Raw genomic sequence first — 22,222 nt, forward strand, 5'->3', positions numbered from 1 at the left:
TAGATATGCTAGCATATTAGTCAGCACGGATAAACAACAGGCCAACGTGGTGGCCATGTTGGCAGGGGCAACCTTTCCGATTTGGGCAATACATTGTCATTGAAATTAAGTTGTAACTTGCTTATTTTTGACTGATTTTCAAAATGTTTGATTTAATGGGAATTCTAAAACGTACGCTATGAAAAAGAGAACATCTGAGAAAAAAACTGACAAAAATTACCATTCATTGTGAAGGATATTTCTACGTCCCTCTATGTAATTATAAGCGTTGTGCACAATTGTATGCAGCAAAATGTGCCGACATCTTAATTCAATTAGAATTTTTAACGTTTATAGACAAATATGCATCAAAGGCGCTAACGACTTTGCCTCGCTGAGCATAGCAATGCAGTAGGCACGTAGGTTAAAAGGGGGTTCTCAAGGAACCTCGTCGCACGAAATAACTGGGAGCGCGCAATGGTTCACTCCGACCTTTCGTAACTCAAGGCGTTTCTCAAATTTAATCAGAGTAAAAAAAAAAAAAGAAACGGAGTGTCAATGCAAACATAGGCGTTCCAACTGGGGACACGGTGAGCCAGTGCGTGATGTGTTCAGCAATAAATTGCACTCTCCCAACACACTCACTCAAAGCATCTAATTACCCAAATAAACGAATTACAGATCTCCTCTGCGCAAAACGCTGCTTCGAATGGTTGTTTGAATTGTTTATCAAAAGTTTTTGACTTCGGCCCCTGCAGTTTGGTAAGCCACTGAAATTGAGAGTTTTCTAGTCAACAAGACCAAGTCAAACCCTTCTCTTGCAAAGGCCGGAGCAGCTACAACAAGGACGACGCTTTTAACACACTAAATTCTTTTATACTGTTACAGAACAAACAACAGTGTTTTGTTGTATCGCCGATGGAAAGGATGAATGAATCTTGCACCACTGTAGTCAAATATTACATGTTTATTTGGCCACGGTGATGCCATCGGTGTGTTAGGAAAAGAATGCTTAGTGTAGCGTGCCGTGCGTACCACGTTTTAAAACGGGAACAAAATAATAATAATAAAAATAAATGAATAAAATCATAAAAAACAGGACGTGTACTTCTCTGGGAGCGAAAACCTTCGGCCACATTTAATTTCCACCTCTCATTTTTTGTAGGTTTTTGCCTATTGTCATCTTTAAATCAAAGACAAAGCATACAAATTGTCTGATATGAAATATTCCAATTCATGTTTTATATATATATACACCTCCGTGAGCCGTCACCTTACCGTGGTGGAGGGGTTTGTGTGTCCTAATGATCCTAGGAGCTAAGTTGTCTGGGGCTTTATGCCCCTGGCAGGGTCACCCACGGCAAACAGGTCCGAGGTGAGGGACCAGAAAAAGCACGGCTCGCAAACCCCTAATGATGAATACAATAAATGGCACTCAGTTTCCCTTGCCCGGACGCGGGTTACCGGGGCCCCCCTCTGGAGCCAGGCCTTGAGGTGGGGCTCATTGGCGAGCGCCTGGTGGGCGGGCCTACACACATGACGCCCGGCTGGGCTCAGCCCGAAGAGGCAACGTGGGTCCCCCTTCTCATGGTCTCACCACCCATGGGAGGGGCCAAAGGGGTCGGGTGCAGTGTGAGCTGGGCGGCAGCCAAAGGCGGGGACCCTGGCGGTCCAATCCTCGGCTGCAGAAGCTAGCTATTGGGACATGGAATGTCACCTCTCTGGCAGGGAAGGAGCCCGAGCTGGTGTGTGAGGCAGAGAAGTTCCGACTAGATATAGTCAGACTTGCCTCGACACACAGCCTGGGTTCTGGTACCAGTTCTCTCGAGAGGGGTTGGACTCTCTTCCACTCTGGAGTTGCTCACGGTGAGAGGCGCAGAGCAGGTGCGGGCATACTCATTGCCCCCCGGTTCAGTGCCTGTACATTGGGGTTCACACCGGTAGACGAGAGGGTTGCCTCCCTCCGTCTTTGGGTGGGGGGACGGGTCCTGACTGTTGTTTGTGCATATGCACCAAACAGCAGCTCAGCGTGCCCACCCTTTTTGGAGTCCTTGGAGGGTGTGTTGGATAGTACTCCTGCTGGGCACTCCCTTGTTCAGCTAGGGGACTTCAATGCTCATGTGGGCAATGACAGTGAGACCTGGAAGGGCGTGATTTGGGAGGAACGGCCCCCCTCGAGTGGTGTTTTGTTATTGGACTTCTGTGCTCGTCACGGATTGTCCATAACGAACACCTTGTTCAAACAAATGTGCACTTGGCACCAGGATACCCTTGGCCGCAGTTCAATGATTGACTTTGTGGTTGTATCATAGGATTTGCGGCCGCATGTTTTGGACACTCGAGTGACGAGAGGGGCGTAGCTGTCAAATGATCACCACCTCGTGGTGAATAGGCTCCGATGGTGGGGGAAGATGCCGGTCCGTCATGGCAGACCCAAACGTATTGTGAGGGTTTGTTGGGAGCGTCTGGCGAAATCCCTGTCAGAAAGAGTTTCAACTCCCACCTCCGGCAGAGCTTTTCCCATGTCCCGAGGGTTGCGGGGGACATTGAGTCCGAATGGACCATGTTCCGTGCCTCTATTGTTGAGGCGGCCAATCTGAGTTGTGGACATAAGGTGGTTGGTGCCTGTCGTGGCGGCAATCCCCGTACTCGCTGGTGGACACCAGCAGTTAGGGATGCCGTCAAGCTGAAGAAGGAGTCCTATTGGGCCTTTATGGCCAGTGGGACCCCAGAGGCAGCTGACGGGTATCGAACTACCTAAGCGGAACGCAGCTTCGGTGGTCGCCGAGGCAAAACCCGGGCGTGGGAAGGGTTCGGTGAGGCCATGGAAGCCGACTTCCGGACGGCTTTGAGGAAATTCTGGTCCACCATCCGACGTCTCAGGAGAGGGAAGCAGTGCACCACTAACACTGTGTACAGTGGGATGGAGCGCTGCTGACTTTGCAGACCGGAGCTGAAATTGAACCCAGTACCTCTGCACTGTGAAGTCGACATGCTAACCACTGGACTACCGGGAGTCCCTCTATACATAAATATACACTTTCTAATTTACTTATCCTCAGGAGGTTCGGGCGTGTTGGAGCCTCCCCCAGCTGGCTTTGGGCAGCAGGTGGGTGGGTACACTTTGAACTGGTTGCCACTCAATCAGAGGGCACACAAAGACAGACAACGTTTTATATTCAGAGTCACACCTCGAAACAATTTTGAGTTTTCACTTAACCTACCATGAGTACCTGGAGAAAAATCACGCAGGCACGGGGAAGGTTGGGACCGGAATCGAACCTCAAACCCCGGACCTCTGCACTGTGAGGCGGACGTGCTAATCAGTCTACCTGTACCACCACCCTATCTCCCTGCAAGTTATTCAGTGATATGAATTAAATGCTGTGAAGATAAAATATTAATTTATGTATATAGATTAAGGATATTAGAAATAAGGTTTGGTGTAGGTCAAAATGTGTTTTGATGAACTAGAACCATAACCACATTTTAAAAATCGGACGTTAGTTCTTCACATTCATCTCGAACGCTTTAAGGTCGGTAGTGGATATTCCGCCTTCCAACCCTCCTCAAATGCAGCAATAGCCCGGCTGTTATCAAACTACTTCCGGGTTATCTCTCACTGATCGGATCGGAAAATATAATTCCAAAACAAAATCGAGAATCTAAAGATACCCAAGGCGGGGTTTCTGTCTGGAGGCGCCGTCATGTAAACAGAAGAGTGATATTCGAGGACGTCACAAATGAGGAAAATTAGACTTTGGCTCTGAGTGTCTCCGACCCACACGCCGGAACTGAAAGTGTCAGTGGTGCTCCGAAAAGGCAGATGCAAAACTGGAGAAAATAAGAATACGCAAAGAGGTAGCGGTGTCGTTTATGTTCCAATGTAACATCTCTCAATTTATACGTCAGATGCAACTGGAAGATCCAATTTGATTTCATTCACAGCGTTCCAATGAATTTTGTGTGACCCCTGGAACAGTGGGGCGCGATCAAATCAGTTAACTATCATCATCTATATTTACTCAAAATAAGATGAATTCGTGCATTTATTTTTTGTATTTTCAATATGTTCATCTCAGTAGTTATTACATTGTAAATGTGTATGTATATTTTTTAAACGACGCCCGGTGACATGAAGGAAGTTCCCTGTACAGCCAAGAAAAAGAAAGGAGGAGCGGGTTAAACCGGCTTAATTTTCTTGTCGATGACCAGTTAAATACCGCGGTCAGGGCAGCCTCCACTCGCAAAATTAAAGTCAAGACAACTGCCACGGCGATTATTAATATTGTGCTTTACGTTAAACTTCCGCGAGCTAGCGGCGTTGGCCACCTTCGAAATAAAAGCTGCCCAACTAAAGCATGCATGTCAGTCGTTTGGATTTGATGTAACGTTATAAAATACCTTCTTACCGGTCAGGCAACGATGGGTTCCCCATAGGACAATGAAAACTGTCTCAGAATATTACCAAGAAACATTTATCAAGTGGTGACAGAAACCAAAGTTATTGGTAACTCTGCGTCAATGACTAAGATTACACCAGATTTAAAAAAAGAATTTAATTTTACCATCTTTGTCCTGCAGTATATGATGAGGACTATTGGTTTTCGAAGCCCAGTCGTTTTTCATGTGAGAGGTTTGTTTCCTGCAAAAAAAATGGCACTTCAATTTCATCTCACTTCAATTTCGTCAAGCATGCTTTTACAGAACTAATATGACCATTCACATTGTAGGTTGCTAATTTCACCGTCTGGCGGCATGGCTCAGTGGTAGAGTGGTAGTCTTCCAACCGAGCAGTTGGAGATTCGAATCCCCAACCAGTGTGACCTTGTCGAAGTGTCGTTGGTAATTTGGGTGATATGCTAGTTAAAAGAAAAATGATTGTCAAAAAGAACACCAAGGTTGTGACAGTAAGAAAAGGTAGACGGGGTGGAGTTGTCGATAGAAAGATTAAAGTTGGAGGCAGTTTGGGTGAGTGACCAATAATTAACAGGTGAAAGTGAGTGCAGTTTAGAATGAGAACTTTTGTATTCAAGATTTAATATCAGAAAGACAGTTGCACAGGGTTGTTGGGGTGATGGATTTGGTGGAGATGTACAGTTGGACATCATCAGCGTAGCAGTGAAAGCGGAGACCATGATGATGAATGAATTAGCCAAGTGGCAGAAGGTAGGATGAAGATAAGAGGACCAAGCACAGAGCCCTGGAGGGCACCTGAGGAACCGGGGGCGGGGGGACAGAGGAGGAGGAGCAGTTGTTGATGTGGATGAATTGTTTCCAGTCTGTAAAATATGTATGAAGTTAGGTGAGGACATTGTCTGTGATGTTGATTTCAGGCGAGACAGTGGGATGGAGTGGTTGATGGTGTCGAAGGGGGCAGTTAGGTTAAGGAGGATTGAGAGTAGGCTGGAGTCGGAGAAGAGGAGGAGTTCATTGGTGATTTTAAGGATTGCGGTTTTGGTGCTGTGTTTTGTGCGGAATCCAGATTGAAATTGTTCGAAGACTTGGTTATTGTCGAGGTGGGCTTTGATTTGGGATGTGATGACACGTTCTATGATTTTGGAAAGAAAGGAGAGGTTGGAGATGGGTCGGAAGTTGCTCATTTTGTCAGGATTGAATCCGGCTTTTTTGATGATGGGGGTTACAGCAGCCAGTTTGAGGGAGGCCTTGACAATTTTGATGACAATGTGCGAGATGGTGGGAAAGCAGTTGTTGACGAAGAAATATGGGATGGAATCCAGTATACAGATAGAGGATTTCATTGTTGAGATGATTTTGGTGAGTTCAACAGTGGAGAACAGGTGTGAATTGAGGGACAAAGGAAGGTGGGTGAGGTACTTAGTGAAATGTAGAGGATGTCGATTTTGGATTGAAAGAAGGATCGGAATGAATTATACCTGTATTTGTTGATGGCAAAAGAGGTTGAAATGTTGTCATTAGGTTGTTGTCTAATATCAGAGATTTTGGTTGAGGGCGGATAATATCCGATACTGTTTCGTTGGCTCATGTCGGACCGACATCAATATCGGATCCGGACACCCCCAATTACAGCTGGGCGAAAGATGTGGTTGAATTGCTTCCTGAATGAAGCTTAATTTCCGATATTGACCGCTGTCAACACGTGCCTCCACATCTAATTAAAAGGGAACGAATGACTTTAGCAAGTGGTAGAGTCAGGAAGAAAAACAATCATTCAATTTCTGTCTCAGTTTTCACATAGGGGAAGAAATGGCTTTCTTGGACAATCCAGCTATTATTCTGGCCCACATCAGACAGTCACACGTGACCAGTGATGATACAGGAATGTGTGAAATGGTGCTTATCGACCAGGATGTGGATCTGGAGAAATGTCATCTGGCTCAAGTACCTGGCAGCAGCTATGAGTCAGCAATGTTAGGTTCCTTCAATGAGGGGTTTGGCACCACTACAGACAGCCATACTTGTGACCTCTCCCAATCAATGGACATCACCTCTAGCTGGGACTTTGGCATCCGTCGACGCTCCAACACAGGTACAGTACATTTCTTTTCGGGGGTCACCTGATTTGCAGCGCAGGATTTTTGTGAGGCTTTTCTTGCACTCATGCATGCAAGGACACACAGAAATTCTGCTTTTCACTGTTTGATGGGTTTGTGTAACCAATCTGGGCCCATTTTAAATTTTCAATGCCAGTGTGTAGTCCCTTGAAGTGATCCCAGATTACAATTGAAGTCTGCAAAAAAATAGAATACAGTACTGACTCTTTCCTTGACAAATTTTGTTTCAGAAGCTCATAGGTCAGATACTGTGAATATTATGTGCCACCTGACAGAGCATGTATCTGAAAATGAGATATTTTATTTTCAATGAATGAATAATACCAGACAAATTTGGCCTAAACTGTGAAAACATCTCCAATGCTTCGCAGGGACTACAATGACATGCAAACCAAATTGTGTGCTATTGAAGGCTGCACAAGGCAATACATGCATTTTCATTGTATTTCATAAATGTTGTAAAATAGTCAGTGCTGTTGTTAAATCCAGTTTCTTTCATCTGAAGGAGTTGGCTAAGGTAAAGCCCTTCTTTTCTCAGCAGCACTTAGAAATAGTAATGCACAAGTGTCAAACTCCGGTCCTTGAGGGCCGCCATCCTGCATGTTTTCCATTTCTCCTTGTTGCAACACAACCGATTCGCACTTAAAAATAGCATAAGTGTACGTTTTTTTAGAAACATTAATACTTTAGAAGTGGATTGTTTTTAATGACACTATCCTTTTTTGACATTTTGTGTTGGTGGGTGTTTCAATTGATTTATCATCATTTTGGTGAAATGATAGCTTGAAAACGTTTTACCTAGCAGTTTATGGTGCTGTGGTGTGATGTCATTGAGTTGAACTTTTTCTTTTTTGCGGGGAGGGGGTGTTTGTTTTTTGGATGGTTAAATTGATTTGGGGTTGGAGAATTGAAAGGTTGACGAAATGTTAACTTTGGGCACTCCTGATTCTCATGGTAAAATTGGTGAAACATTGGTCAAGATGTGTATTTCTGGTCAAAAAGCTGCAATCCTTCGAAATGGGGATGAAGAATTGATATGTTGTGGCTGTCTTATTAGGGCTCCAACAAGATAGCCATGAGAAACCCGGGGCTGCTGGTAAGATATGAGGGATAGTCCAATTTGAAGGGGAAGTCAAGTCAAACATTTTCTTGACAATTATATGGTATATGCACCATTACTAGTCGAAATGCAGTATTCTGATTAATATTGCGTTTGTAGAATATAAATTGACCAGAAAAATCCAGTGCCCGTAGCCCCTTACCACAGAGATGTTACATGAAGTTAATACTCTTGAATGGCGCCGTTTGAGACAACCGCAAGTATTGTCATAGACAACATTTGCAATGCATCTTTGTACACAGCCAAATTGAATGTGGTAAAGTGAAGTGTGAAGTTGCCTGATTCACTTCCTATTTCGAGATGTATTATCAAAAACCAGCTCACTTTATTAATACCGAATCATTGTTTTTGATTGCATTATGTCATTGAAACTCAATTTTGCGATTTGCCGATTTCATAGTGGATACATTATAATGCAATAGACATATCCGACAAACGCGCCGACGTATCGCTTTGACCGGCTGCTAAATTTAAAAGAAAAAAATGTTAAGGAAAAAGGAAAAAAAAATCTAGCTGCATTTTAAATGTCCAAAGAGTTTGTGGATCCCGTGTCTCTTTAGTTCCCGACACTCATGTTATATGCCCCTTATATGCCGTACAGTGACATACCACGACAGTCTAAACCCATAATTTAGGAAACTAAACGTCAGCTAATAATGCGATCAATAGTCATCAAAATTTATGTTGACATCTCTGCTTTTGCCCACATCAACCTCTGAGAATATCAGAATGATCGCCCAAGTATTATGGATTTTAGGGGAGCGTTTTCCTCTTCATAGAGGTTCACAAAGCTTATTTACTTCAATGAGAGAAACATGTCATCCATAAAATAAAAAATATTGAGGCAATATTTTTAGAGCTTGATGTAGCTGTACGTTAGATGCCCACATCAGTACCAGTACATTTTGGAGACGAGTGATTGCAGTTTAACGCTTGGGACCTTCAAATGAAAAAAAACCCTAAGTTACGCATTTTATAATTTTTGTAATGATGTATTTTGTGTTATACAAACTTTCTTTTCTTTTTTCAAACACTCAAAATGTTCAGAGGCATCTGTGCTATCCATACACATATAGTTTTTATTAGTTCTTTGGGATTTTTTATTCTTTATTTTTTGCAAAATGAAAAAAACATGTGTCTGGAGGTCCCAACCAAGCCCTACTACCAATCGCGACCGGACGTGTTCATGTAAAATGCATTGGTTTGAAGCCTCCTGCAAAAAGACAAACTCATTTGCGATCCTCTAGCGGCACCAAAAAGTTGCACAATTGGAATGACCTCAACCCAACAATGTGGCATGCATACGTCTGTGCAAGCGAAAACAAAGCGATTGACGTAAAAATCGCGTGAAATGCATGTTTACACATTAGGTTTATGATGCATTCAAAAATATGAATTATAATGGGTCTCTATGGTGCAAAATATGTAAATTGTGAAGATTACGGAATCAAAACCTTTTTTATTATTGCTGCAATGCCTGAGAATTATCACCCGGTGACGTCATAAAATTTAGGCCATTTTAGAAACCCCCCCCATACGTTTCAGCTCTCTCGTGTTTTTCCGAATGCCTTTGCCTTTGATTCAAAGACATAATTTTACATTATCACAAGCGGTGGACTATGAGGGTTAAACAACATGAGCTTTTAATTAATTAATTAATTAATTTTTAAACCTTTATGTTAAATTGTAGACTGCTGCCCCAAGTGCCAGTCAACATTATTGCTTTGGAGTTGGATCTTTCACAAATAAACATTGACGGTGCACTGGTGCAGGAGCATGGATGAATTAATAATTTTCGCGGCATGACGGCCACCGGGCCGAATTTTGGTCCCACTGATGTCCCTGGTGGAAACTATAGCTAAGATAAGATAAGATATCCTTTATTCGTCCCACACTGGGGAAATTTACAGCCTCCAGCAGCAAGAATGTATGTAGAAAGAAGAAAGAGAAAAAAAGCTATTAGTATTCATCATCGTCAATCGTTTAGGCCAACAATGGATCATTCAAAAATCATCAAGGAACCTCTGGAGTCAGTTGGTGCATGAGAGAAAATAGGGAAAATAATTTTGAATGTAAGGTAAGTTGACCATATCTCATACATTTTGTTCCACTTCACAATTGTATCCCACATGGTGTTGCTTCATCACTTTAAAAAATCCTATTTTATATTTGTGCGTTTCAAACCTGAAATGTGGCAAAAGCTCAAAAATTTCAAGTGGGCTAATACTTTCGTCAGGCATATTCTTGTAAAGATTTTTTTTTTATACTTGACTTCCCCTAATGTTCATTAATGTTCATTTTGTGTGAAGCACATTTCCTTTATTTACGCAATGCTTGTTTTTAGTAACATTGAACAAACTTTTTTTTTCCTTTTTGTTTTTGCCATTTTGAATCTGACTCAAATTTTGTAATTGTGCTTCTTGTTTCAGCCCAAAGACTTGAAAGACTGAGGAAGGAGCGTCAAAACCAAATCAAATGTAAAAATATTCAGTGGAAAGAAAGATCATCTCAATCAGGTAAGTGTTACCAACCATTTCTGAAAGGCCAATATTATATTACATTGAACTCTCTCATGTGTTTTTGTTTGAATGTCTGTGTACAACTTTATTGTCAAATGTGCTATATGTGCAAAATACAGCACAGATGAAATTTCTTCCCTCTCAAGACGACATTCAACAAAAGGAGCCGCTGCGGGTGCCCGCACCGTCATCAAAAGAAAAGTTAACAAAATGAAAAAAAACCCCAAGATAACACATAAGACAGACAATCGAGCAATCTTGACCACTTTCCTGCATACACGTTGTTGTTTGAAACAGTTATAGATGAAAGGAGTCAAAGATGTCATCCTGAAATGTGCACACGTCTGCTACAACAAGTTTGAAAGCAACAAGAAGCTGTGCAGCATCAATTAACGAAAAAGAGACAGGCTCTCTTCTTTTGTCCCATGTAAATCCGCTTCAATTCCAAGCCACGACTCCCAGTTCCACATACGCATCGGCGCTCTGCGCTGACGCTCCTTTCTTCTCATCGTCGGCTCCTCAAGCCATGCATCCATCCAGCCACAGACTGTCCATCAGCACCGACCTTTCCGCTGGACAAAGCGGGGCTGTAAAAATGCTGCCCATTACAGGCTCAAAACACAAGCTCCCCGGGGCTGTCCAGCAACGACAATCAAATGGCGCTCCCGATCAAATTCAGTGCTGGTAGACGCGTGCTGCCGGGAAGATGCCACCACCAAGCATAGATTCTTCTTTGACGAATGCCGTTGCCAAATATTCTGAAAACAGTTCACATCAGGTTCACATGATGTAACAACAACACCATGTGACAAAACAAAAGACAAAAACACCAACAAAAAAACACCAACAAAAAACGCAAGGCTCTTGAAGAGCACTTGCCGACAGCTGTGTGTTAGCGAATCTTCTTCTTCTCCTTTTGGCTTGTCCCTTTTCAGGGGTTGCCACATCGAGTCATTAATTTTCATCTTTCCCTGTTCTCTGCATCCTATACTGTGACTCCAACTACCTGCATGTCTTCCCTCACGGCATCCATGAATCTCCTCTTTGGCCTTCCTCTCTGTCTCCTACCTGGTAGCTCCATCTCCGACATTCTCCTACCAATCTATCCACTGTCCCTCCTCTGTACACGTCCCAACCATCTCAGTCTGGCCTCTCTAACTTTTTCTCCAGACGTTCCTGTCTGAGTTGTCCCTCTGATGACCTCATTTCTGATCCTGTCCATTCTTGTCACTCCTATGGCGAATGCACATGTCAATTAGTGTCTGGTAGAACCTTTTTAGCTTACATTTGGTTCCTGCTAATAATCACCACTAGATGGCAATGGAACACTAACACACAACACAGCTTTATTTATATAGCGCTTTCACAACCGCTGCACTGTAACAAAGTGCTTTTCAGAACATTTAAAATACTCTGTCCAAGAAATCAGAATATTGATCCATATATAAGGCACGTCATACTATAAGGCGCACTGTCGTCTTTTGAGAAAATGTATTGCTTTTTGGTGCGCCTTATAGTCCGGTAAATATGGAATGAAATATTACACGGTAAGAATCGGGGCCACTGTTTTCAGAGTTCAAATTGAATAAATGGCGCTAACAGGGAAACAACTCAGTGAGGAATATAAAGAGACTGTTACTCCATATATAGAGCAATGCACCTTATATATGGATTACAGTGCGCACTGTCGGCTTTTGAGAACATTGAATGCTTTTAGCTGCGCCTTATAGTGCGGAAAATACGGTCGTAATTCTGCCAAGTTGCTAATTTATCCAATGCAATTGTTGAAGATTGAAAATGTGTTCAGTGAAAATGATCTTATTAATTTTGAGCATGTACACTAATTGCCATACTTATTCATGTGCATTATTAGGTGTGTCTTGTCTTGGTTTTACTTTCTGTTTAGTGGAGGATCTGGGGTCCTTTTTTGAAAAACGTGACTTTAAAGATAGAACGCGGTCGACATGTGTGAAATCTACTCTTTCGCTACGACTGGAGCAATGTCCCCAGCAGCTCAACAACCCCTTCAATGAATACTCCAAATTTGATGGCAAGGTGAGTTCTGCAGCTTATTTTTTAAAAGTGGCAATCAAACTGTACTTGATGAAAATGTCATACTATGTTTTGAATAAGATTTGTGTTCTCAGGATTAAAAAGGAGTTAAATCTCGACCACTGGTCGTTCATTTCACTCTTAGAATGATTAATGGAACTGTAGTGTCCGTGGAAAGTGGTAAAAAAAAAAAATCAATAGACTTTGTCAAATTAGAGTTCTGTATTTGCCGGACTATAAACTGCAATTTTTTTCCCCAAAACTTAGAAGTGGCTAATGTATGTACAAATTAGTTTTAATGGCTAAATTTAGCTATTGCAGCTTTTTATCAGGTGCGGTTTGTAGTCCAGAAATGTTGGTAGTTAAGATGGTCTTCACCAGTTGTTTGCTCTATGTTACAAGTAAAAGGCAATGCGGTTAATGTTTCTGTATTTTCTGTGCTCTGTAAAATCTACCACCTTGTTCAAGGGCCATATTGGCACAACGGCGACAAAAAAGATAGATGTGTACCTCTCAATGCAAATGGGTCAGGAAAAAGTTTCTCCCATGGCAGTAGTAACCATTGCGAATGCCCGCGTTCATGATCTCATTGGGCTTATTTGTTGGCAATACACAAGCGAGGGACGAGAACCCAAACTCAAGTATGTACAAACATTTCAAGAACCATTTTTACATCCACCCAAATTGTTTCAATCTCTTTTGACTAATGTTCACTCTGTCGGCAGTGAGAATGTGAACGCTTACTGCCTTCACATTGCAGAAGATGATGGTGAAGTGGACACAGACTTCCCTCCTCTGGACTCCAATGAGCCAATCCACAAGTTTGGTTTCAGCACTCTTGCATTGGTGGAGAAGTACACCTCACCTGGCCTTGGTTCACGACAATCGCTGTTTGTCAGAATGTAAGTGATAATTTATTTAAAAGGTTCTCAGATCCATTATGGCATCTTAGGACTTTCTTTGTTAAAGTAAATAAAATAAACACCCTCAAAATGTTTTTATTTTGAGTGGGCTGGAACGGAATAATTGCAATTCCCTAGTGAGGATCAAGCGGCTCGGAAGATGAATGAATAAAAAAAGTTAGTCATTTTAAATGTCACGGGATTTGAATCATGAGCACGGTCACGAACAAACTCAACTCTCAAATCAAAGTACCGCTGTGTAATCCAGTGTTCTTGTATTGGGAATGGCATAAATTTTACTCTATTGTTATTTAATCTCTGTCCTAATGACTGGGGGAAATGTATAGAAATCTCCATAATCTTCCCTTCCTTATCCATTATAGAAATGCTGCTCAGGGGTTTTCATTAATCCCCGTGGACAGTCTGAAAGTAACCATGAAGGAAATTCTTCAGAAAGCACTCAAGAAGAGGAAAGGATCACAGAAAGGATCAGGTAATGAAACCAGGTGAACTACAGCAGAGGTTTTTGCAAAGGCACCAAAATGGACATTCGTGTCAGGGTTTGTTCAAGGTCGCAGACGTTCACCAAATGTTCTCCAGACATTCACTAGATGTTTGTTGACATCTTAATGTTTTTTCTTGTTCCAAAGAAATGTTCAACTTGCAAAAAAAAATTCTGAACTTGAGGCGAATGTTGGCGACCTTATACAAACCCTGACGAGAATGCAACATTCGTTACCTTTGCGAATGTTCGCCCCACAGCGGGATAGGGGCTTAAGAGAAAATGATTTGCGTGTCAACATGTTACTGATGTCAGAAAGAGTTTCAACTCCCACCTCTGGCAGAACTTGGCCCACGAATGTTATGAGTCGGTGGGGACAATACTTCAAAGACCTCCTCAATGCCACTGACACGTCTTCTTTTGAGGAAGCAGCATCTGGGCTATCTTGTGTCTGGGGTTAAAGTCACCAAAGTGGTTAAAAAGCTCTTAGGGGCAAAGTCCCAGGGTTAGACAGGCTCTGCACAGAGTTCCGAAAGCAGGGGTGTCAAAGTCGTTTTTGTTGCGGGCCACTTTGGAGTTACGTCCTCCCTGAGAGGACCATGATGACAATCCATCCATCCATCCATCCATCCATCCATCATCTACCACTTATCCGGGGCCGGGTCGCGGGGGCAACAGCTTTAGCAGGGAAGCCCAGACTTCCCTCTCCCTAGCTACTTCTTCCAGCTCCCCCTGGGGGATCCCGAGTCATTCCCAGGCAAGCTGGGTGACATAGTCTCTCCAGCTTGTCCTGGGTCTTCCTCGGGGTCTCCTCCCGGTGGGACATGACCGGAACACCTCACCGGGGAGGCGCTCAGGAGGCATCCGAATCAGATGCCCAAGCCACCTCATCTGGCTCCTCTCGATGTGGAGGAGAAGCGGCTCGACTCTGAGCCCCTCCCGGATGACCGAGCTTCTCACCTTATCTCCAAGGGAGAGCCCGGACACCCTGCGGAGAAAACTCATTTCGGCCGCTTGTAACCGGGTTTCATTGATGACAATGAAACCACAAAAATGTTTCATCGTTTCATCACATTATTATTTGTACTGAACATTATTGGATTACTGGTTTTGAAATCAGTCAAGTTAACAATAATAGTTGGTCAAGTATTGTTCAAGTGAGTGTAAACGGGTAACAAAGTTATCGCAAAATTGGAAGGTTATTTAATACACATGACAACTTGACATTTCGGAACAGATTTTAGCAAGTATCATGCAAGTTGACAAATGATTTTCTTTCAGGAGGCCACATAACTGATATGGCGGGCCAGATCTGGCCGCTGACCTTAAGTTTGACATCTGCCTCCTAAAGGCTCAGAATGTTGTAGGGCTGTCCTGGTTGACATGCCTCTACAACATCGCATGGACACTGGGGACAGTGCCTCTGGATTGGCAGACCGGGGTGGTCATCCCTCTTTATAAAAAGGGAGACCGGAGGATGTGTTCCAATTGTAGAGCGACCACACTTCTCATTTTACCTTCGAAGGTCTACTCGGGAGTGCTGAAGAGGAGGGTCTGTCAAGAGGTCGAATCTCAGGTTCTAGAGGAGCAGTGTAGTTTTCGTCCTGGCCATGAACAGTGGACCAGCTCTACACCCTCGGCAGGGTCCTTGAGGGTGCATGTGAGTTCGCTCAACCAGTCTGTATGTCTTTTGTGGACTTGGAGAAGGCATTTGACTGTATTCCCCGATTTATTTTTTTGGGGGGGTAGGGTCTTCATTATGGTGTATCAGACAGCCTAGTATAGGCGAGTCAATCTTTCTATTTTAAGGTGTCCGGTTTGGTGGTTTTAGCACCACATCTCTGCTTCTTCAAGCCGTGATTTTCAACTCTCACTGAATCTGTTCGCAGCTGTGTGAATCTGAGACCATGGTCCACAGTCGGAAAAGGGCGGAATGTCCTCCCCTAGGTTGGGGATGAGATCCTGCCCCATGGGAAGAAGTTCTTTAGGTCTTGTTTATGAGTGAGTGGAGGACTGAGCGGGAGATTGGCAGGCGGATCAGGGTAAGATGTGGCTGAGCTTAGAAGGTGAACCTTTTGATTTACGGGGCGATCTACGTTCCAACCCTCATCTATGGTCACGAGCTATGGGTGGTGACTGAAAAAATAAGATCCTGGATAAAAGTTGTCAAAATGAGTTTCCTCGCCAGGGTATCTGGGCTCTCCCTCTAGACTAGAGAAACTCGGTCATCTGGAAGAGGCTCCAAGTTGACCTCCTGCTCTTCTGCATTGAAAGGAGCCAGATGAGGACGCCTCACTGGTGAGGAGTTCCAGCCATATCCCACTGGATGGAAGCTTCCATGCAGAATTTTGACACAAATTCTAAATGGCGGATGTCCTCATAGATTTAGCATATGGCTCCATGAGACTTTTTCGTAGGTGGTGGGTTGCAAAAGTGAACCATTTTTTGAAAATTACACAGTAAACTAATAAAATATTGATCATTTTGTCAGGCCTTTCATGGGTTTTCATCAAAATTTTTCTCAAATTCTGCATCTGTTTTATTGGCCAACTGCGCATTGTCCCTGCATTAGCGATTCGTGAAATCGTAAAATTCGTGTTTTAACATCATAAAGGCCCAAACATTCTTCCGAGCAAATGTAAAGTAAACCTGATTAACACGCACGTCGATGAAAACTAAGTTTGTATATGTCTTGGAAATCTTGAGATCATAGGTTAATCATGGTCAAGTTACAGCAGCTTCTATTGCCACAGTGAATAATTAGACTTTGCGGCACTGTAATGGCCCCGCCCTTTACTGATGTAAATTAAGACATTCTTGTTGCCACTAGGCGCCACAATACATAAAATATTTTCATGTAGATGTCTTCAGGTCACGACTATGTATATATTTATATATCGTTTTGGAGCATGTGCATGGGATTTATTAAGCATTTTTTGGAGTGAAGAAAATATGAAGCAATGAAAATTTTATGCCCATCCCTGTCATATAGTTTTTCAAAAATATTTTATCCCTTGTTGTCCCAGGTCTTAAGATGGCTCAGCCCAAGTCTGAAGTCCATTGAAGGCCAGTGGTGAAAAAGTATGGCCCTCTTAAATGTGGAAAAATTGGACATTTGAAAATTAATTGCTCACATTCTGTTAATTTTAGACAATGGATGCAGTGGACTTGTTGTACATCTCCGGGTGCTACACATGTTTGCTTGAGCTTCGGTCAAATGGTTTTTATCGGTTGGTTTTTATTTTTCCGCTGTAGGTTTAACCTGTAAAATTTTGCACCACGCCCGAAAAGTAACACTTATTTGTGAGTTTTCATACATGACTAGGATTGTGTGTTTCGTTTTTCTTCAATTGTACGAAAGTGTTCAAAAGGTTTTCTAATTTGTTTTATAAATTGTTTGAATTAATACAAATGAAAATAATTTTAAGTAGTTAGCGGAAGATGAATGAATAGTTTAGCTGTGAGCTATTATTTCACTGCTTTTTACTGATGAGTTTTTGCAATGGTACCGTTTCATCCTGGTATCAGGGTACTTTTTGCATGTATAGTACCAAAGTCAAAATTTTGTATGGTGACAACTCAAATGTTTTGTTTTCACTGGACATTCGGGTATAGTACCAAAGTCAAAATTTTGTATGCATAGTACCAAAGTCAAAATTTTGTATGGTGACAACTCAAATGTTTTGTTTTCACTGGACAATCGGGTATAGTACCAAAGTCAAAATTTTGTATGCTGACAACTCAAATGTTTTGTTTTCACTAGACAATCGATAATCAAGTTCAACTGTCATCCTAAAACAGGGCCTTTGTATCGTTTGGAGAAGCAAACAGACCCAAATGTTGCTGTAGACCTAGACTCCACTCTTGAAAACCAGAGCACTCTTGAGTTTTGCCTCGTCAGAGAAAACAGTAAGTCTTTCCAGAATCTTTATCATTTTATTTATTTATAGTATGACTATACAGTATATCAGTCGACAGAAAATATAACAGATCGATCTAGCTAGCTAGCTAGATAGCCAGCTACTGCATGTATCTGTCTGTCTGCCCTGATGCCTGTCTGTATATTTTATCTGTGTAATGTGTCTTATCATTTTAATGTCCAGGTACCAGAGGTGAGGAGAGTTCGGAGGAAGACCCACCCATTGACATCACTTCAGTCCAAGATATGCTGAGCAGCCATCACTATAAGTCATTCAAGATTAGTATGATCCACAAGCTGCGTTTCACAACAGATGTTCAACTCGGTATGTCCTACAGGCTGATATGTATATAGGGAATGTGCTTATCTCATTAAGTCTAATTTTATATTTAATAGACCCATTTTGTATTCATCTAATATTAGTTGATGTAGGTTTGTTTTTAGACAATAGATTGAATTGTCCCCTGTTTACTCACTGCTTTGGTGATGTCTGAAAATGTTAACTGATGTAATGTTTTTCTCAAATTGGGAGAGCGCCCGCCAGCCATTGTTGACCATTTTGACTTATTTTTGAAGGCCAACAGGAAATTGTGTTCTGTAGCTATATAAGCATGGAAAGCATTAACCCTCTTCTTTTATCAGGAAAAAAGTACATTTCTACCTTTAACCATTGTCTAGTAAACAGTAGTTGAACAATGGTAAATTTCTTGAAAATACTCATGTCCAAGAAAAATTCTTAGAAAAAATACCTTTTTGTGAAAGGATGCATTTCAAGGAACACTCTCACCTTCATGCTAATTTGTGATACCTCAAATATCTAAACAATACTTTCCTACTAAATAACAACATAAACAACACAAAAAAACGTTTCTTGCAAGATAAACACTGCACTGATGCATGACCTATGCATGAACTTTTCATGAATGTTGAACTTTTTGTGTATGTGTGTGTGTGCGTGCGTGAGACATGAATGACAAGGATGACCGTCATGATTGTAAAAAGCAATTAAACATACGAGCCCATGACTGATGTGCCATGTGGTGAGTCCGAATTTTTTCATAGTGCTTGTATATTGGTCAATACATTCATATTCGGATATAATCAAACCAATCCTAAACGTTGCTTTTTGCAGTTTTATCAAGGGTAACCATTCTTCACATTTCAGATGCGTCTCAAAAGCAAAAAGTATGAACACCAGAGTCACTGTTCTGCTTCTTTTTCACAAAAAGGTTGTTTTCTCCACTTTTGGCGAGAAACGGCTGTATTTTGGGAAAAACAATTGATGTTCTACTGCTACTTACTGAAGAGCAGAAATTATTTTTCCCCATGAAAAAAGAAGATATTTTACCCTTTGGTAGATTTGTTGTGTGTGCGCGTGTGTATGTGTGCTTATGTGTATGTATGTATGTATGTATGTATGTATGTATGTATGTATGATAGATAGATGGATAGAAATCACAAAGCACAATTTTCTATGGGTCTTAAAAACTCAGTCCAGCTAAATAGCTGGCAGTGGATGAGTTCATAATTTTACGTTTTGGGGGTCTTGCATGCATGTTACTGATTTGGCTGATCAAAATGTTTCTGTGCTTCTGGATTAATGATTAAAATGTTTAAGTGTATTATTATTCTTGGTTTACGTCAACCATTCGATATCAGCGGAGTCTTTTGGAACCCAAACTGACCATCTCATACAATTTATACTGTACCCTTAGTGTATTGTGGAGCCTGACTTTGACAGTGGTGTGTCAATAATGAGGACAACAGATAAATAACTATGCACATTGAAATAGGGGTGATATATATCCTAAGTACTCATGGCTTGGATTGCAGCAGCTTTAATTTGAACAAAATAAAAAAAAAATTGAAATGACAATCGTTAACTTTGCTTTCAGGGATTTCAGGAGAAAAGGTAGAAATTGATCCTGTCACCAATCAGAAGGCCAGCACAAAGTTTTGGATTCGACAGAAACCCATTTCTATTGATTCGGACCATCTTTGTGCCTGTGACCTTGTCGAAGAAAGAAGCCCCAGTAAGTGCAATGTATCGTAATACAGTAATCCCCCTACCCCCTTTATTTTGGTGCAATGAATTCAAAATGCAATGCTTCTTTATTTTGGTACGTTTTTCCCCTTTTATGCCAACCCAGTGTTTATATTCAAACGGAATATTACCAAAGCTTACAAATACAAAGAGACTTTCTGTAAATAAATTCTGTTGGTGGTGTGACTTTAAAGAGCTGAACATTTTTGTGTGGTCGTTAAAACACCACACACTACCACAAAAACTGATCAATACAACAGGTCATTTACTAAAGACAAATTCCAAGTACTTAACACTCATTTCCACGTTGCCTCTTGTAATCCGTGACTTTTTTATGTCTTATTTAAACTTTGCAGCTTCCACTAACTTGTTTTTGCCATGTGAAAAGTGTTTCATAGTAATGCTATTGGTTTGCACAATAGCGTACACCCGCTTTCGTGCGGGACGTCTGGATATTGGTTTGCATGGTCCTTTACTGTGATTTTTAATAGAAAAATGCTTCACATTTTCTCTGCTCGACATATTTCTCATTTGTCAACATGGAAAAAAAAAGATGTGACGTGAGGGCTTTTTTCTTCATGAGTTCAGCATGTGCTATTTCCAGTAAAGTGCCTGTGAGCCATTTTAGGCGAAATAAATTCCCAAACTAACGTGAAACGCGCATTTTCAAAACATAGTTGTTGCGGGAAAGTTGCTGTGTTTAGACAAAGTTGTGGGTAAATGTGATTTTGTGGGATTGTTTTGATTTTGCGGTAATAGTTGAAATCACGACTTCACAAATCGTGGAGTGACTGATAACCCGTTATACTATATTTGTATGATAAAATGTTTTCCCTTTTCATAGGAATGAAGAAACCAAACACAACCGTATTTTCCAGATTATAAATCGCTCCGGAGTATAACTCACACGAGCCATAAAATTCATAACAAAGAAGAAAAACAACATATAAGTCGCACTGGAGTATAAGTCACATTTTTCTGTGAAATTTGTTTGATAACATCCAAAACCAAGAACAGACATGTCATCTTGAAAGGCAATTTAAAATAAAAACAGCATACAACAGGCTGAATAAGTGTACCATATGCTAAATTTACATGACGCATAAACGTATACGTCAGACCCAATCGTCGACTTTTCAACGCCTTGAGTGCCCTCTTGCGGTTTGATGTGAAAATAACTTGTCAAATTGTATAATAATGTGTTAATAATTTCACACATAAATCTCTCCAGAGTATAGGTCGCACCCCCGTCCAAACTATTATAAATCTGCGACTTATAAACCGGAAAATGACTTGCTTATCAAATTGATTAGCTCACTAATTAAGCAAGTGTGATCAGTGCTGAAGGTTGACATTGGTGCCTTTTGATAAACAATGGTTGATCACCATTAATTTAGGAATGTTGTAGTGCCATTTCTAAACAATTTGGAATTCATCATTCAAGTCATGCAATATCTAGCAACGGTTCAAGTTCTCAGCCACACAAACCAAATGTGTGGTATGTTTGTGACTGTTTTGCCATGAGTCGAAACCAGGTTATGGACAGCAAAACATCTGATGTCACACAGATCAGCAATGGAATATCTCCACATTTACTGAGTTACTGAGTGTTTTCTTCTTTTTTTAACTTACTTATCTTCCTCTCTTTGCCTCTTCCAGACCATGCCATATTCAAGATCACTTACATGAGCAACCATGACTATAAACCTCTCTACTTTGAGTCTGATTCTGCCACAGTCAATGAAATCGTTCTCAAGGTGAGTTTTTAACTCGCAGACGTTTGGGATGAGAGAATAAATGACACGCGCACACATGCAGGTAGTCCTCACCTTACAAATGTTGAACTTGTGAACACCCGATCACTGATCAGGCAGCCAGTGAATAGTTGCGTCTTCATGAAATGCTATTCATCCATAGGTGAACTACATCCTCGAGTCAAGAGCCAGCACCACACGGGCTGATTATTTTGCCCAGAAGCAGAGGAAACTCAGCCGTCGGACAAGTTTCAGTTTCCAGAAAGAGAAGAAGGCCGGCCAGTAGAGAGACTACATTTGTGCAGCTATTATTTTGTCAAGAAAACTGTAGTCCGACTCATAGAGACTTTTCAACCGAAATTCACTGAATAAACTCACAAACAACCACAGATTAGAAGAGAGAAGGATTGAGTCCAATAATCCCAACAGACAACAAAATAGTGATATAAATTGTCTAGATTGGTTCTATTGGGTGGCAATAGCTCACCTGGTAGCACTTGTGCTTTGAAGCCAGAGGAACACAGTTCAAGTTCTGCTGGGAATAAAATGTGAAAATGCCCACTCGAGGTCCAGCACTTTTTGGGGACCTTTTCATTCTGACTTTTTTCCTTGAATGTCTGCATGCATTTGATCTGCAGTTGATTGTTTTTTTTCCCCTCAATGGGTAACAATGAGTAAAAACATTTTGCAAAAGACAAATTAAAATTTATAAACAGTCCACAAAATGGCATTTTTCTCCCATCATTTATGTCGACAGATGTAGCTTTGCTTTGGTTCCCAAAATCAACTTACAATGGATGTAGAGCAGTGAGTGGTTCTTAATCTGGGTTCGACGGAGCCCTGCCTTGGAGGTTAAGACATACGCTACGCAACATGTCAAATTAGTTACGACATG

General features: G+C 41.5%; 1 protein-coding gene across 1 annotated transcript; it reads left to right on the plus strand.

Moving 5' to 3' along the window:
- The first annotated feature begins 3,568 nt into the window (after nucleotides 1-3,568).
- mapkap1 (MAPK associated protein 1) lies at nucleotides 3,569-22,066 on the plus strand. Its single transcript, XM_052050100.1, has 12 exons — nucleotides 3,569-3,840; nucleotides 6,189-6,490; nucleotides 10,065-10,151; nucleotides 12,061-12,209; nucleotides 12,675-12,847; nucleotides 12,932-13,108; nucleotides 13,492-13,601; nucleotides 17,412-17,519; nucleotides 17,714-17,854; nucleotides 19,425-19,562; nucleotides 21,233-21,330; nucleotides 21,491-22,066. Exons 2-12 carry the CDS (start codon nucleotides 6,208-6,210, stop codon nucleotides 21,611-21,613), a joined length of 1,587 nt encoding a protein of 528 aa, XP_051906060.1. The 5' UTR covers nucleotides 3,569-3,840; nucleotides 6,189-6,207; the 3' UTR covers nucleotides 21,614-22,066.
- Nucleotides 22,067-22,222: the final 156 nt, after the last annotated feature.

This window comes from Hippocampus zosterae, chromosome 18 (genome assembly GCF_025434085.1).
Source record: "Hippocampus zosterae strain Florida chromosome 18, ASM2543408v3, whole genome shotgun sequence".
In the NCBI taxonomy this organism is placed as follows: Eukaryota; Metazoa; Chordata; class Actinopteri; order Syngnathiformes; family Syngnathidae; genus Hippocampus; species Hippocampus zosterae.

Excerpts from the sequence above, each read along its gene's own strand:
- mapkap1 (XM_052050100.1), top strand. The coding sequence starts at position 6,208 with ATGGCTTTCTTGGACAATCCAGCTATTATTCTGGCCCACATCAGACAG. Across the intron at positions 12,848-12,931 it reads GGACGAGAACCCAAACTCAA|TGAGAATGTGAACGCTTACT; the intron begins GTATGTACAAAC and ends CTCTGTCGGCAG. Across the intron at positions 13,602-17,411 it reads AGGATCACAGAAAGGATCAG|GGCCTTTGTATCGTTTGGAG; the intron begins GTAATGAAACCA and ends ATCCTAAAACAG.